The sequence below is a fragment of the Pipra filicauda genome, unplaced genomic scaffold (genome assembly GCF_003945595.2).
Source record: "Pipra filicauda isolate LSUMZ 115617 unplaced genomic scaffold, ASM394559v2 scaffold66_size7647185_pilon, whole genome shotgun sequence".
Taxonomy (NCBI): Eukaryota; Metazoa; Chordata; class Aves; order Passeriformes; family Pipridae; genus Pipra; species Pipra filicauda.
This window is the reverse complement of record NW_024104831.1, coordinates 2,343,378-2,359,579: the sequence shown is the minus strand read 5'-3', so window position 1 is coordinate 2,359,579 and position 16,202 is coordinate 2,343,378. Positions and strand designations below refer to the sequence as shown.

The window sequence follows — 16,202 nt, the reverse complement described above, 5'->3', positions numbered from 1 at the left end:
TTGTAGGAAAACTTGAAGCAATTCTGTTGTGTGTTCTTGAGAAAACAAACAAACAAACAAACAAAAACCCACTCAGAAGGGGAAGAAGATCAATCTTCTGCCATGTAAAAGACTAATACAAAAAGAAAAGATGATAAGCTAGTGCTCAGGGTAATGGAAACAACAATATCTTTTCTAACTAAAACTTTCATTATATAATGGATGGCTATAGGGATGACAGTGCTGGAATCAGTTATGTAAGGAAGCTGCTGTGTAAATGGTTACGACAGGCATGTGTCTCTGGTGTAGCTGTACTTGATCCTTCTTCAGTGCAGGCTCTCCACCAGCTCAGTATTTTTGTTTATTCCCAACAAATGCAAAAGCACTCTTCACCTCTAACTAACTTTTGCTAAGCTCTAATTTCCAAACAGTGGTTAATAAAGATGTGACTACTTAGCACGTGGAGCAACCATAACTTAGCAACTTTTTTTTCTGCTATAACCAACCTTGCATAAGACTTTTCTGATTCAGTCTCAGATGTGGTTTTCACCTTAGTAGAAGTATGAAAAGCAGAATATGACGTTTCTACCAGTGGACAGGGTTGAACCTGCTTCCCGTTAGAGTAGTCATAGGACTATTACATTTGAGATCAGCTTGCATTGGCTCTTCAGTCAACAGCTGCAAAGGCTGCTGGCAGAAGCATGAGCTAGTTCACTCCCATTTTACACTCACCATACTCTACACTAAAGCCATGGGACTGCATAGTCAAAATCATTTGCCTTTAAGACTGAAAGAGTAATTGAGTAGTTATGGTAAAAGCCTGGGATGCTGGGCTATTCAATCTGCATTCTTTGGCCTAGATTAGGCAGCATAGAGCAAAACATTTAACCTTTACAGTTTCTTAGCTGCAAAACAAGTAATTACTCTGTTTCCCCAAAAAAGAGTTACTTTCCAATCCCTGTTTTCCTAAAATCCCAGATAGTTTCATTCACTACAGTAATGCTGAGAAGGCAAAGACATTTCAAAAAGACTTAGATTTAGCCCTCTGTGTTTTTTTTCTCTGACAAACCTCATATCCATAATTCTGAATCCATATTTTTTTTTAATATCTCAACATTTATGTACTTGGATAAACACAACAGACATCCTTAATAATCACATCATTGCATGCATTTCTTATTTCACTCCAGCTATTGAGCAATCTTAATTCCATAACTCATAGAACTGACCACATGAACAGCTAAAAATGGTGTGAGAATTTTTTTCCATCTCATGATTAGATTGGTTTTAAAAAACCCTCACAAATCACTATATTATTAACAATGGCAGAATGCTGGAAAAAATACCAATTGAGGTTTCAGAACCCTATGAATATATCCTTTTCTTATTCTAAGTTTTTGAGTTGGGTTTTTGGTTTTGTTCGTTTTTTTCCCCCATGTTGAACCCTGGATTAAAAAGCATGTTGTGCCCTAAATATGCTTGTCTTGGAAAGGCTACTTGGTATTGTTGTATTTGTATGTCAAAGGGAGGACTGAAGTCTCAACAATTGTTAACCTCTCCCATGGTGTGCTAATAAAAGGTCAGAGACCCATATGTGGCTTGCAGCCTGGGGAATTTCTCTCAATGTTCTGCCAGGGATGGGATTGCCTGAACGACTTCTCTTGTAAGTTTTAAGCCATAAACTGCATCCTACTTGGCTTGCTGTGCCAAAACCAGACCCAAGGGTATCCAGAGTCTTGGCTGATGGGAAAAAATGAGTGCTTCCTATGGAAGCCACAGATGTTTTCCTGAGAGAGAGAGAGCACAGATGCTCAAATATTTCTCTGCTTTCTGTTTCTGACTACCTGTTCTGGCAGCAGTTCCAAGAAAGGGGGATGACAGAGGCAGGCATCCAGCTGCTTTCAATAAGCCTTGGCAGCACAGGTAGTGGTTGCTTAAACACTAAAAATGTTCAAGAAGGAATTTTTTTCTGGATTTCAAACTATAAAAAAGGTGAAAGCATGCACTAATGCTCTCCACCTTCCCATCTTGAGGAGAAGTTTAGTGATCAGTAAAAATACCTTAATTATGAAAGCAGAGACTATTTCACTATTGAAAGATATCACTCATAGAAGTGTGCGTTTGTATGTATATAAATATATGCACACAGAAACTCAAGCAGATATAAAAAATATGTACATCCAATGCATTTTCTAGAAAGATTTGTTTCTTCCATCAGACAGTAGGCTGATTGTTATAATACAGATTTGATTTTGAATTGTGAGGCCATAGTTATTCCCAGTGTAACTCTCTGAAGTCAAAGAGAACACATATGCAAAGTTATATTATACATTGACAGCTTCCACAAATGTACTCTGTTATTGAGGGTCTGAGCCCTTCCTCAAACCAGAGCTGATGAAATCAAGTCAAGTCAAGTCCAGCATGGAAGACACAATATTTTTAAATCATAAGGATAAGATCAGCTCTAAGGATCAGCTCTAAGTGGTGATCTCATAGCTCAGCCATGCAGGCTTCTGCTCTTCTCTCAGAGATAGAAACCACCAGCAAGACGGTGAAGGAGTCCTATGAATCCTTTAAGGAAAGAAAGAGGAAGCAAGTGGTTTTACATGAGAAATCAGCAAGTCTGGGCTTGTAAAAAAGTCACAAATTCAGAAAAAGAACTACTGTATTTAAGCCACTCATTTATTGTACTTCCTTGCCAGACCTTTCTGCTTTCTTGTCCTAGTATTTGTAACATAGAATCTGATACTCTAGCAACTAAAAAGTTAGCAATCCTCCTTTTTTCTCCAAACTAATTGACAGGTGCTTAAAAATGTCAGGTGGCTGCTCAAGATAAAGTGTCCTATTCTGACAATAAGAACCAATCCCTCACTACCTGTTTAAATAAGAATGTAACCATTTTCAATTGTTCCTTAAAGATCAAAGAGATTTTTCTGATGACTAATTAACCTAGAATTAATCTAGGTAGTGATATATTTATATCTAGTTTTAGTTTAATTATTTGAAATATTTTGTGTTAACTCTTTTAATTAATTTTTTACTCTTAAACTAACTCATAAGGAATTTTTCCATTTTTTGTTGAAATTATCTCCTGTTTTTTACATTCTTCAAGCGCTCTCAGAATAGAAGTTTTTTGCAGTTATGCATATACATCAGACAAATGATTCTTTCAGCAGTACTATAAAAACAAATTGTGTTTTTTTTTTGTTGAAAGCCTGCATACTTAAATACTGAATCATACAGAAATACAGAAAATAAGTGTGTGATCATAATAATTATTAAAGCCAGATAGTGAAAGGAAACAGGGTTACAGAAGTGTAGGCACAGTTCTGAAAAATTCATATACGTATATATATGCATGTGTGTGTGATATAAGAACAAATCTCGCAACCCTTACTCACAAAAGTAATCTTACTGAAGTCTATAGGAGGACAGACATAAAAAATGCAGTATTAACCCTGAAAGCCTGATGGAAGTCCACTCATTTTTTCAGCTATGAGAACAAGTATTGCATAAAAAAAAAAAAAAAAGATGTCCAGATGAGTAAAAGGGCTCAGCAACAACATAATCTTATAGAAGGCTTATAGACATGTCTGTAGTGATGACAGATGATAGAACCTGAGAAGAGGCTATTACAGAAAATTTGGAGTATGGCATTGAGTCTCATGACTGTTAAAGAAAATACTGTCAGATACTACAAGATGAGTCTGTATATAATGGAATTTACTACTGTAACCATAATGACACCATCAGAGAGAACAGATTTTTTGAATAAAGAAGCAGCTAACTGGCTAAAAAAACCCACCTCTACCTGCCACTAATCAGAGAAAAAGAAATGACTGAGCTACCCATAGACTGAAAAAAGCTTATCACAGTCTGCAATATTATGTAAATGCATTCAGGATTAGAGAAAAAAAAGTGAAGAAGAATCAAACAAGTCTGAACACAGATGTTGTCTTTTTGAATAGACAAACATGAGTTCTTCATTAACTAAACACACAGTTATTTAATTTAAATGCATAGGTTTGTTCTAGGTGTAGCTAGCGGCTTTCTGTGGGACTGTCTTACAGGGCTGATTCTAATCCACAAAGGGGAACTGGATCAACACGCTTTACTGTGCTCATCAGGCTACGAGCCTGTCATGGTTCGAGATAGGCCCAAAATCCAATTCCCTAGCTCCATTCCCCCCTCCCACATCTCAACCTAATGTGAGATGGGTTTTTCCAGACAAAACACACCAGACTCAAGGTGGGGGAAAGGGAAATATATTACAATGACTGTACAAATAAATACCATATCACATTATACACATGATCATAACTATCTCTACCATGACATATGTATTTACAATGGATCAGATCTCTTCTCCCCTCCAAATAAAAGTCCAGGAGGGAAAGAAGGACAGATCCCTTCCAGTCCTTAAGCAGCAGCATCTTCTAAGGCAGCAGGTTTCTTCTCATCTCATGCAGCAGCTGATAGCTGGCTTTCTGCCAGCATCTACGAGGGAGGTATTCAAGCTCCCTCGGCCCCATCGCCTCACAACCGGGGGGTCTTCCGTGGACTTCGTAACCCCAGACAAGGTCGTTTCACCACGTCATATCACGAAGACACAGGGGAGTCTTCGTGACGGTCTGGTATCTCTTGCAGGGCCTCTGTGCCCTGTCTCTCAGGCTGCCACCGTGGCAGCAGTGCAAGGGGGGAGAGCCAAGGTCAGCTCCCCCCTGCATTCCTCTCGGAGCTCTCTAGCTCCTTTCTACAGTGCATGTTGCACTTCAAGGCTCTTTCAAGTAAGAGTCCATCATCTTCCTCCTTCCAGGAGGTCTCAAAGGAGTTTTGGGGATCTGGTATCAGTCTTCCCCCCAAGAACTCTGTAGCTCTCAGCTGCTGGCTCTCCTTTCCTCGACTCTCCTTCCAGGAGTCTCCTCTGCAGTGCTGCATGTTGCTTCTGCTGCTTCTTCATTTCAGGTCCTTATCTCTGGCTCTCTGCCACTGTTTCTCTGGTCAGCCTCGGCTGCTGCTCTGTGCCCATGGAGAAAACATCTCCCGGCATAACTACAGGCACCTAGCCCAGCTTTATGCTGTTCCAGGTCCCTGCAGCCCCCAGCCAGGGGCTGGGAGGGGGCCAGAGGTCCCAAGGGGCTCAGAGCCCCTACCTCGTGGCTCTACAACATGGCCACCTCTCCTACAACACCAACCTACAACTCTTCTTTTCCGGTCTGGTTGTGGTATGTTTACATTTCTGCAGGAGCGCCCATTGGGCAGAACTTCAAAACTTCCAGGGGGTTCCACCCCTTGGGGTCTACCACTTCTCTTAGCCTCTGGGGAAAACAAGGTTCAAACCACTACAAAATATTGGGGAACTGTAGCATGTGGGGTGACTCCCAGCAGTTCACTGCATCCACGTGGGGTGAGCTGGACTCTGGGATCATCCAAAAGGCTAGAACAATGGTAAAGGCCACTTTGCAATGGTATTCCTATGTAGCGTTTCCAAAACAGTCCTTGAATGGGCTCATTGTAAAGCTGTTCTCCCACATACATCCATAACAAGAACACATAATGAGTGCAAAATGAAAAATTTATTTTTTATAGTTTTGTAATTTTGCCCAGTGGTTTGTCAGTCTTATGAATTCCAAGTCTGTTGATTCCTATGTGAATTCATACTCAGTACTGAAATATAATTGTCTGGAAAATGTGAGAGAGAAAGAAGTAACATTTATTTATATATCTTTAACATAGCTCACCAATTTTAGAGTAAAAAAACATATGCGAAAACAATCAGACCTATATAAATGATTTTATCTCCACAAAGCCATGTTCACTTTATGAAGCACATATATGGGATATAGTAATTTAAAAAAACAAATCAAAAAAGAGTTCCATTCTTATGGTTCAAAACTTTAATCAGAGAGTTGTGCAGAATGTGTGTGGTTCATTAAAAATGAAATAAAATTTGTAGTATGACATATGTATCTGCAATTAGGAAATAAGTGTAGAGACATATACGTCTATCATTATTCTGTCAAAATGCACAGAAACTATTGTGTGGGACTGATATGACTGAAGCCTATTACTGAGATGAGGGGAGGAAGAACTTATCAACCTAAAAGATACATCTCTAGATTTGAGTTCACTTTCATGTTGGGTTTTTTTGCATTAAAAAAATGCAATTGTAAATGATTTATCTCCATGAAAAGCTTTTCTATGTTTATGAATAGTATGTTTAGATACACTTTTTATACTAATTTTATTCAACAGATTTCAACCTTTCTGTAATATGCTGATTTTATGCAATAGATTTATTAATCGAAATAATTTAGCTATTTCCATATGGATTCTGCTTTTCCTACAGACCATGTCTTATTACAAATCCTTGAGGTGCCTGCATCATATTATTATCACAATTTTCTATTATATTTACGTTAAACACACATTTAACCTTGTATGAAGACATCCTATTGTAATCCAGACATCTACTCTGTACAAACCTGACAAGGTACTTGACAACTTTTGGGAAGGCAGTCCCTGAGCAGCCTACAAGAACTGCCTCTCATCTCTTGAGTCCAGTGGAGCCTTTTTGGTCCATCAAGTCTAATACAGCACTTTTTACAGCTACTGGTTACCAGACAAAAGCACACACAGTTTTAAAAGTACCCAACCACCCTGATTCTCCAGCTGACATAATCAGATGGAAATTTACAGCTTTGTTGACTGGGAACATTCTTTGGCATAAATATTGTGTTGTCCTGCAAAAATTGTCTGCTCATGGCTTACACGGACATACTCTTTGTTTGGTAAAAACACCTGTCTGAATGGCTGGTCCCTAAAAGAGTGGCGGTGGAGTTACATCCAGCTGGCAGACAGTCACAGTGGGGTTCTCCAGGGCTCAGTAGTAGGGAATTGAGTGCACCCTTAGTCAGTCTGCAGACTACACCAAGATAAGTGGGAATGTTTGATCTGTTTGAGCACAGGAGGGTTCTGCAGAGGGTTCTGGACAGGCTGGGTCAATGGGATGAGCCCAATTGTATGTTCAACAAGACCAAGTGCCAGGTCTTGCACTTGGGTCACAATAACCCCATGAAGCACTACAGTCTGGGAAGCTGCCCAGCAGAAAAGGACCTGGGGGTATTGGTCAACAGCCAATGTTGTGCCCCAGTGGCCAAAAAGGCCAATGACCAATGGCATCCTGGCTTGTTTCAGATATAGCATGGCCAGCAGGACTAAGGTTGTGATCGTGTCCCCTTACGTGGCACTGGTGAGGCTGCACCCTGACTGCTGTGTTCAGTTTTGGGCCACTCACTACAATAAGGGCATTGAGGTGTTGGAGCGAGTCCAGAGAAGGGCAACAGAGCTGTTGAATTATCTAGAGCACGTCTTATGAGGAGCGGCTGAGGGAGCTGGGGATGTTTAGCCTGAAGAAAAAGGAGGTTGAGGGGAGACTTTATCACTCTCTACAACTGCCTGAAAGGAAGTTGTAGCCAGGTGGGGGTCAGTCTGTTCTCCCAAGAAACAAGCAACAAGACAAGAGGAAATGGCCTCAAGGTGTGCCAAGAAAAATTTCTTCACCCAAAGGGTTATCAAGCACTGCAACAGGCTGCCCAGGAAAGTGGTGGAGTTACCATCCCTGAAGGTTCTTAAAAGACATGTAGATGTGGCACTTAGGGACATGGTTTAATAGCAGACTTGGCAGTGCTGGGTTAATGGTTGGACTCTATAACCTTAAAAGTCTTTTTCAACTTGAATGGAAGTGAGTGAGACTAAATTCCTATTTCTCAAGCAATAGCAAGCAGGCAAACCACTTTACCAGTTCTATAAGGTTGCCTTATAGAGGAAAGAGAAGACCTACAATCTGCCATCCCCAGGTCAAACATATGGTGGAAAAAGTACCATTCAGAATGAATCAAATATTCATAGAGGATGAGTGGCAAAAGGAAGCCTATTTATGTACATATCGAGTCAGTACTATTTTTTTAATGTTAAAGAGATAACAAAAAGCTAAGAGGTCAACAGCATTGGCATGTTGGTGTGTGACCTGTTAAGCTTACAAAACTTAAAAAGGTATAGAAACATGCTCTTGGGACAGATAACAAATAAACATATAAAGCACAATGAACACTTGCTCTTCCCCAGAACAGCAGCAGAACTCTCATAATTCCATTTTTGCTGCTCTCCTGAGGAAAATGCTCCTCACATACTGATGGTTATAACTTCTTTCCTAGTTCTGTGTCTCTTTTTTTCTTTTCATTGTTACATTTGATATCCTGCTATTACATCAAGAATTTCACCACCACAGTCATAAAAATAAACAATAATCCCTTGTTGGTTTCTCGATTGAAGAGGGAAGAACCCTCTTCAATCACTTTATTTTGTTACTCTGCCCTTTAACCAGAGTAGCTTGTGGCAATCTCTGATGGTATTTGTGTACTCCTGCCTAGCCTGGCATCCCACCTGCTGTAGGAACTACATGTATATTTGCATCCTGTATCAGCCCTTCACCTCTCACATTCCCAGTTCCCTTCTTGGACAGCACACATTGGACCAAATCTATGAATATGTGGATAGTGATATCAGAATAAATTATGATGGGAAAAAAAAGGTCAGAAAGAATTTTGCAAACGAAAACAGTATTAAGGATTTATATAGTCATATCATTAAACTGCCTTATAACTGATAAGTTCTCTTTGAATAGGGACAAAAACGATGTACCATTACTTTAAATTGGTATGTCATTGAAAACCCACCAGAAAACTGTCACTAAAAACTCAGGTCATTTCAATAAGCTTAGCTCATTGGAGAGTAGCATCTGGGTCAAAAGGAAACACACAAAAGACAAAATAAATAAAATAAAACCCCCCAAGAGACAGAGTAGGAAGTGCAAATGAGAAGCTGACAGGTAGGATGCAATTTTCTCTAACTATGGCATTAAAGGACAAATATGGGTATTGTAAGTAACTCTATGCCAAGTGGACATGGTGGCTCAACTTAGAACTTGGATGGTCATTGCTGCTCAGGTATTGTAGTGATAAGAATATTATATGTATACACACACACACACACACACACACACACACATGAAATGCATAACATATATCAATTCCACAATACGAAACACAAATGTACAGGAGTTTCATGGGCTATTCATGGGTATTCATGGGTATTAGAAATGTATGACTGGAAGAACTTTCTGAAACAAGTTCAGTTCCCACAGTGATAAGAAACTACACAAACAAATATTTTGTCCAGAAAAACTTACGGAACATAACAGAAGTTAAAAATATTTCCCCAAATGCATTGCTAAGTTGCATTAGTCTGTAACAAAATCACAAAATCTACAATAGCTCTATACAAAAAAAGAAAATATCAGAGATGCCATAATGGCACTCAAAGGCACACACATAGAACAGAATTACAGTTGCTCAAATTCATGGGTGTAAAAGTCAGCTTTTCTCATTATGCTCTTGCTAAAATCTAAAAACATACTACAAAATAGAAATATATTTTCCATATCAGAGTTTCTCAAATGACTATATATAGCTTAGAGTGTGCTTTGGAATTTTCTAGGAGGAACATTTCTAAATTACACAATGTTTTTGTAATTCACATAATTATTTTTTGACTTTTTTAAATTCACATAAACATTTGTGTGGTTTCTGTAAATAATTGTGTGGTCTGGTAATTTGTCACAAAAATTCTGTGTACATTTATTTGTAGAATGTTTAGCTGAAGCAACACTCATATTAACGGATACAGAAAAAAAAGACAGAAAACAAAACACGTATGTCAGGAACATTTCCTTTGAAGGTTTTCTGTACAGACAGAATAGCAGCGTGGCATGGAACTACAAGTAAAAGTGAAATCCAAACAAATGAACTGACATAAACAGGTACAACAATTCAGAAAAATAAAATTCATGTAGTAAATTTCAGCTATAAATTCTAAATCTTGTATCTTAGAAAAAAAACTCCAAATCTTCAAATCAAAAAAGTTGTGTGGGGTTTTATCAATACTAGCCACCTGAGTAGCCACTTTAAAGTGAGATATTTGTTCCTTTCATGCAAGAATCTAGTATTGGAGTTCAAACAGATGGTGGATCAGGTTGAAAAAAAAATTCTTTAAGAAATCAGATATCCGTTCATAAAACTTCAGAAGATGAGGTGCCTTTTTTTTTTTCTGAAAAAAGTTTACAGGTAGCTTCAAATTGGAGCACTTGGGATATAAGTCTCATTGAGAAGGTTAAATGCCTTTAAAATTCTTTTCCTGACAAAGCAATCTTGCCGAGTTGGTACTCTAAGGAATGGACATAGTGACTGCTGCAAAAGTTAATCACCTCTCCACAAAACCACAAAAAGTAATAGTAATTTAAATCATCAATTCCTGTAGGTTGGCACTGGGAGTTTGTTTTTATTTTTGTTTGCTGTTGCAAAATCGCTATAACAAGTACAGAGAAAAATCTTATTTAAAACTTTTATGTAACTTATGGTTGAGTTTTGTTTTCTTCCTGCTAGAAGACTTTGGTTTTGGCTTTCTTGCAAATTAAAGTTTATGAATTAGAACATGAAATATCACCAGTTAGACTTTTTTGATAAATAAATAATCACAATATATAAGCACACTGCAATTAATTGTCTGAAAATCTAGTTTAAACATATAAGCTGTTTTTTCCTTGAGGGTTAAAATTTTTAAATCATCCAGAAGTTACATCTCCATCTGTTATAACTATACACATATTTTTAACTTTGTAAAATTGGTACAAATCACATGAAATCATAATAGTAACATTTTGTATTCATTCCTCAAGTAATAAATGGCTACCAATATACATGACTGTAGAGAATGAAGCCCCATAAAAAACAAAGTGACTAATTTTAGGGCCTTTAAATGTAACATGTGTGTTAGTTTGGGGCTTTTTTTTTAACATTAATAATATGTAATCTTCTAATCTTACTAACTAGCAATGTTAATGGAATTACATAAACCAAATTTATCCCCTTCATTTTGTGCCCAATTCTTATTCAAGTGAACTTATCAGTTCTGTCCAAATGATGAACATTTCACAATAAACACAATTAAAATGACCACTTTGGTAATCTAAATTTTAGATCTTCTCAGTACCATATTTTCAAGCTCTGACCTGTTAGTTTGTCTGCATTGCCACCTGGAGGACCTCCCAGCAAAGTCAGGTAAAATTCTTCGGCTGAAATTCTGTGTTAAGACTCCAGGACTTAAAGCAGCCTCTTGTGCTGCAGGAGACCCCAATCTCTCCCACAAGAGGCAGCCCTGAAAAGTGCCAAGACAGCCTGAAAGACATCTAGCTGCCTAAACAGGTATATGGTAATCCACGTAAACAGGAGACAGACTTCTCTAACTTCCCCTCCCCTCCGCACTGTATTTTACATTAGCACACATACTAATAATTATATTAGTTGTCTTAATCGCAAAGGTCTGACACTAGTTCAGTTCGCAAACACATATGAGAAGCTGAGAAAAAGAGAACGCAGCTCCTTGAAAGCCAGAGGCAAAACAAAGAACTTAAGTTCTCCAGTCCAGCTGCACTATCTAAAAATGTGGTAAATAACTAGGAAAAAGTCAGTCAAGAACTTGGATCATTTTTTTAAGAGATAAACCAAAAAAAAGCCCTAGTGACTAAATATTGAACAAACAGTGGCTCCTTGAAACTACTGCTTAGTCTGAGGCCTTAGATTTACATAAAAACTGGTAAACAAGTGAGAAAGAACATTCTATCAGATAGAGCAACAGAGATTTGAAGAATTTTGCATCCCTAGATAAAAAATGAAACTTCAGGGATATATCAACCTGCAGAAAATATCCATAAGACATCATATTTGGGAAGGAAAATAAGATGATGTTACTTCAAATGCCTATAAAGACAAGTCCTTTATAACAACCACAGATAGAAAACAGGTTTTAAAATAATGCAAACACAGTAACTCTGTAGAAAGTCAGCGAATAATGTGTGATAGCAAGTAAAAAACAACTGTTTTCACCAAAACTGTCATATTTTCGTAAAGCAAAACTTTTCAGAAAAACCTGTAACCTTTTCTGTATGCCCCCTGAAGGAACATAATACTCTAGGCATATTTTGGTTGCAAGTCTAGCTGGTCAAGATATGCCATCAGAGCAGATCAGAGTCTACCCACAGATGCAAGTCATTCCTGAAAGGAGCAGATGCTACCAGAGACACAGAGATGACACTGCTGCACCAGGAAAGAAAGGCTGCTTTGGCAGGAGAGGGGTCAGTATGTTGTGAATCCCCCAGTAGAAGTGTCCAGGAGACAACTACAGCTAGCGATTGGATTATTACTTGGAATTCAAGGAAGTTTTAAGGAACAGAGAGGTTCAAACCTTATCTTATACACAGTGCACGAGTGTGAACTAGATAAAACAATGAGGAAATCTCAGAAAGTCAGAACAGTAGGTTTTTAGCAAAAAACAGACCACCTGTTATAGGTATGAAAATAATATCCTAGGTACATCTGTGTGTCTCAGAAGAGTAGCCTAAGGAGGTAGAAATGGAAGTGAAAACAGGAAAAGAGAGCAAAAAATAATTATGTCATTTGAATAACAAGAAAATCTAACCTCCAGGAACTGGAGAAATCACATGGAATTACTGAGAGAGTATTATTACAGAAGCTGCTACTTCTGCACAAGGGCAGTGTCTTGGCTGCCTTTCACAGTATCTGGGCATGAAGAACTTCCTGTGGCCAGGTGCAACACCTTCTGTTGCTCTTACCCTGACTGGAAGATCTCAGTTCTTGATCCTACCCCTTTTCTAAAGGTAGCTAGTTATTAATGCTGTTACCGAGTCACATTTTAGTGCCTGGATTGGAGCTTATGGGTTGTGTTTACACCAGGAGCTCTCTGGCAGTAACTGAAGGAAAGCACTACTTGGAAGCAATTGCTGCGAAATTCCTTGTGTTTCCACTGTGTTAAGGAAGAGAGAATTAATCCGGACATAAATATTTGTATCAAATAGAAATGCTAATGTAAGCACACCATTTCATCATACCAAAGGCTCACAGTGATGGATGTGGAAGAAATCCTTCTAAAATATTCTGTAGACTTTAAGGACTATGACTAGAATATAAAACAGGAAGGATGAAAAATAAGAAAACCTTCATGCTCTGACAGAAAAACTGAGGACTCTGACATGGTGGTGAGCAGGGCAGACATAGCACACGATAAAGCATATAGCCTCCAAAACAGTAAGAGACAAACTTACTTTAGTATGCATTAGCATGCCAAAACTACTAATATGGTTTAGTATTATGCTAGATACTCCTTATATTTCTTCTACAGATTTCTACACAGGAAATTAAAGTCTGTACTTACTGTATGGCTGTTACTTAACTGTAACTGTTAGGCTTCTCCTTCTTTAACAAAAGAGTGCTAAAAAATAACAAATCAATAAGTTACTTGAGACACATGTGGTGAAGGATTGATTTGGAAGCCAAAGATTGTTTCCTATTGATGGGAACAGCCTTTCTCCAAACTAAGCATTCCTTTTAAATAAACGTCAAATCTATGGAAAGATGAAATACGTAAAAAAACCACAGTAAAGAATATGCAGTGGGACAGAGAAGTAGTGAAGGGACAATCCCTAAGAGCATCTTACGTACTAGTGACACAGAAGAAGAGAGGAGGAAAGAAAATTAGGAAAGGAAGAATCAGTAATAACAGAAAAGAAAAATATAAAAAGGAAGGGTACAAGAATGAAAAAAAATATTTGTAATTAGCCATTCTAAAGGTGTGCAACAAAAGGGAAAAAAAAAATCTACAAAAACTCCCTTTACATAGTCATGTGCCTTTCCTTGCAACCTCTGCAGGCGAAGAGGCTTGATGATGTTTCATGAAGTCCAGGTGTATAGAGTGACTACAGTGTCATCCAGTGGCAGGCTCTGCCGTCCTTAGTGGTGTCCTGCTGGATGGGGCAAGGGTTATGGCAGCACCCTGTAATGTGGGTATTTCTGCAAGCGCAACAAACTCTTTGGCTGCCATTTCATAAAGCAAAACTCACTTGACAAAAAAAGGGTTAAATTCTATACAGCTGGACAGCTGAGCAGCTGCTTTCATGATTTAAATAAAAATAAGCTGAAATCCTTGCTGTCAGCTCAGTGATATATGACTTGTAATGGGATGTTTCCAACCTTTTCTTCCATATGGTCGCCTACGTTAGGTAATACACACAGTCTACAGTGCAACCAGCTTCCCCGAAAACATCTGGGTCCCATTCCTGCTCTGTTAGCTTCAGTGTTGCCTCCCACAAACACAGATGATTCATAGGACAACATCCCTTTGGTTAAGGATCAAATTAGGACGTTTCATTGATAATTTTATCATGCATCCCAACTGTAGTTATGGGAAAATGGAACTAATTCAAACAAGAATTTTTCCACACATATTTCCACCCTCCTATCTGCAGTTGATAAAGTTAAGATTTCAGAAACAGATTTTAATGACTGCTTAAAAAAAAAAAGAAAAGAAGAAAAAACTAGCCTATCTCCTGGGAGGAATGCATTTCCGCTTGATTTCATCTTCTCTGTCGCCTAGTTTTAGAGTATTTCCCACTTTAAAAATGTGTTTGCTGACAGGAAAATCATAACATAATACTTATTTCTAGAAGCTGAAATCAAAGCCAATTATTTCTCCTATTGATAAGAGATTATGATCTGCTTCAAGCAAATTTTTTCATGTTTAAAAAATATAATAGAATAAAGAGGAAATGGACAGTCTGCCCTGGAGCTCATGTGGTGAGTGACACAGGCTGGCTGTTTGGGGTCCTGCTAAGAGAAGATGAAGTTGGCAAATACCGGCTACTCATTTCTCTAGCATAGGTCCCTCAAATATAATTGAGTAGGCTTTTGCTGGTATGTATTACTTCAGTTTTTGTGGTCATGCTTTTGAACAAGAATGACTGACAATGCCAGAATTCATGCAGCAATTCTCTGATTTGCACAGTTGGTTGCCCACAGCTATTGGTGGTTTTCTGTGAACGTCTTTAAATCATCATTTCCAACACACTTCAAATTCAACATGAGTTGCTTTGATATGATACACTACCCCATTAGTATTAAAATAACAACAAGTGCAGTATAGCACTTTCTATCTACTCAGTTTTTCAAAATGCTCTTTTTTGGTCACTCACAATTTTGGTGCGTGGCAGAAAGTGGATTAGGGAGAGAATTTAATCAGTTGTCCATTATTAAATAATAGGATATCAGCTTGCAAATGCGTTTCGAGCATCATTTGATTCAATCTTAGCTCCATTAATTCAGATAAGTCTAAACAATATAAGGATGCCCAACAAAATATTAAGAACCTGTCAGAACGACTCTCTGCTTTTTTCTTTAGCACATGTATATTTTGCCTATGTGTTAACACAAAAATTAAAATGCTAACAAAAGGATCAGATTCTTGTCCACTCTCCATCCCAGGTATAAAACAACATACAGCCTAAACCAGTAATATTCCCCCAGGGACAGATGTGTACAAACGCACTCCTAAGTTGTTTTTCAAGAATTACACAGCTACCCCAGGATAGTGCCAGGCCACCGACATGTGTACCTAGACAATCTGCTCACACTGGGTCATGATCCTGCCCGTAAGGAAACAGAACTAGAGCCTAAGGCAGAGTGGATGTAACTAGAGACAGGCCTCCATAACCCCAACCTTTCAAGACTTTCTAAATCACACCAGGGCTGGCAGTACTGGTCCCAGAGTAGACCAGAGTCAGTGTTAACAAAGACTTACAGCCACCCTACTCTCAGCTGCCAGTTCTGTGATGTGCTCAAAGGATGTGCAGCACACATTGTCACCTGGTGTGCTACCAGGATTTCTCGAAAGAAAAAAAAATCAGGAGTCACCTTTATTTCAGAAACTCTGTCTGCATTGTTGTGCAAAGATCTGCTGGTGCTTTTGTTTTAAGGACACTTAGAAATTGCTGAACAGCTTAAATTGTGGTCAGCTCTCTGCTACAAAATCTGCCATCTGACACCATAGGATGTTCTAGAATGATTTTAAAAAAAATGTATATAGAAGGACAGACACAAGGTTAGTTAGAATCATGTTGTTTTTACTACTAATTTATTTAAGTAATTTTTCTCCCATTGAGTCATGATTTTCCTGTCAGTTGAAAAAATGTTCTGTTGACTTATTGGCAAACAAACTCAAATTCAACAGCTTATACTCAGCAGCTCAATAACCTGATA

At 38.3% G+C, this 16,202-nt stretch overlaps 1 protein-coding gene across 2 annotated transcripts in view; it reads right to left on the bottom strand.

Moving 5' to 3' along the window:
- The window catches only part of AGMO (alkylglycerol monooxygenase), a 190,435-nt gene that overhangs the window by 9,789 nt on the left and 164,444 nt on the right, over positions 1-16,202 (bottom strand). Inside the window, exon 13 of one of the 2 annotated variants that reach the window (XM_039388648.1) lies at positions 13,327-13,383. The exons of the other annotated variant lie outside the window; for it this stretch is intronic. Coding sequence (XP_039244582.1) covers positions 13,354-13,383 — 30 coding nt within the window. The 3' untranslated portion in view covers positions 13,327-13,353. The remainder of the gene's footprint in view (positions 1-13,326; positions 13,384-16,202) is intronic. 2 annotated transcript variants of the gene reach the window in all.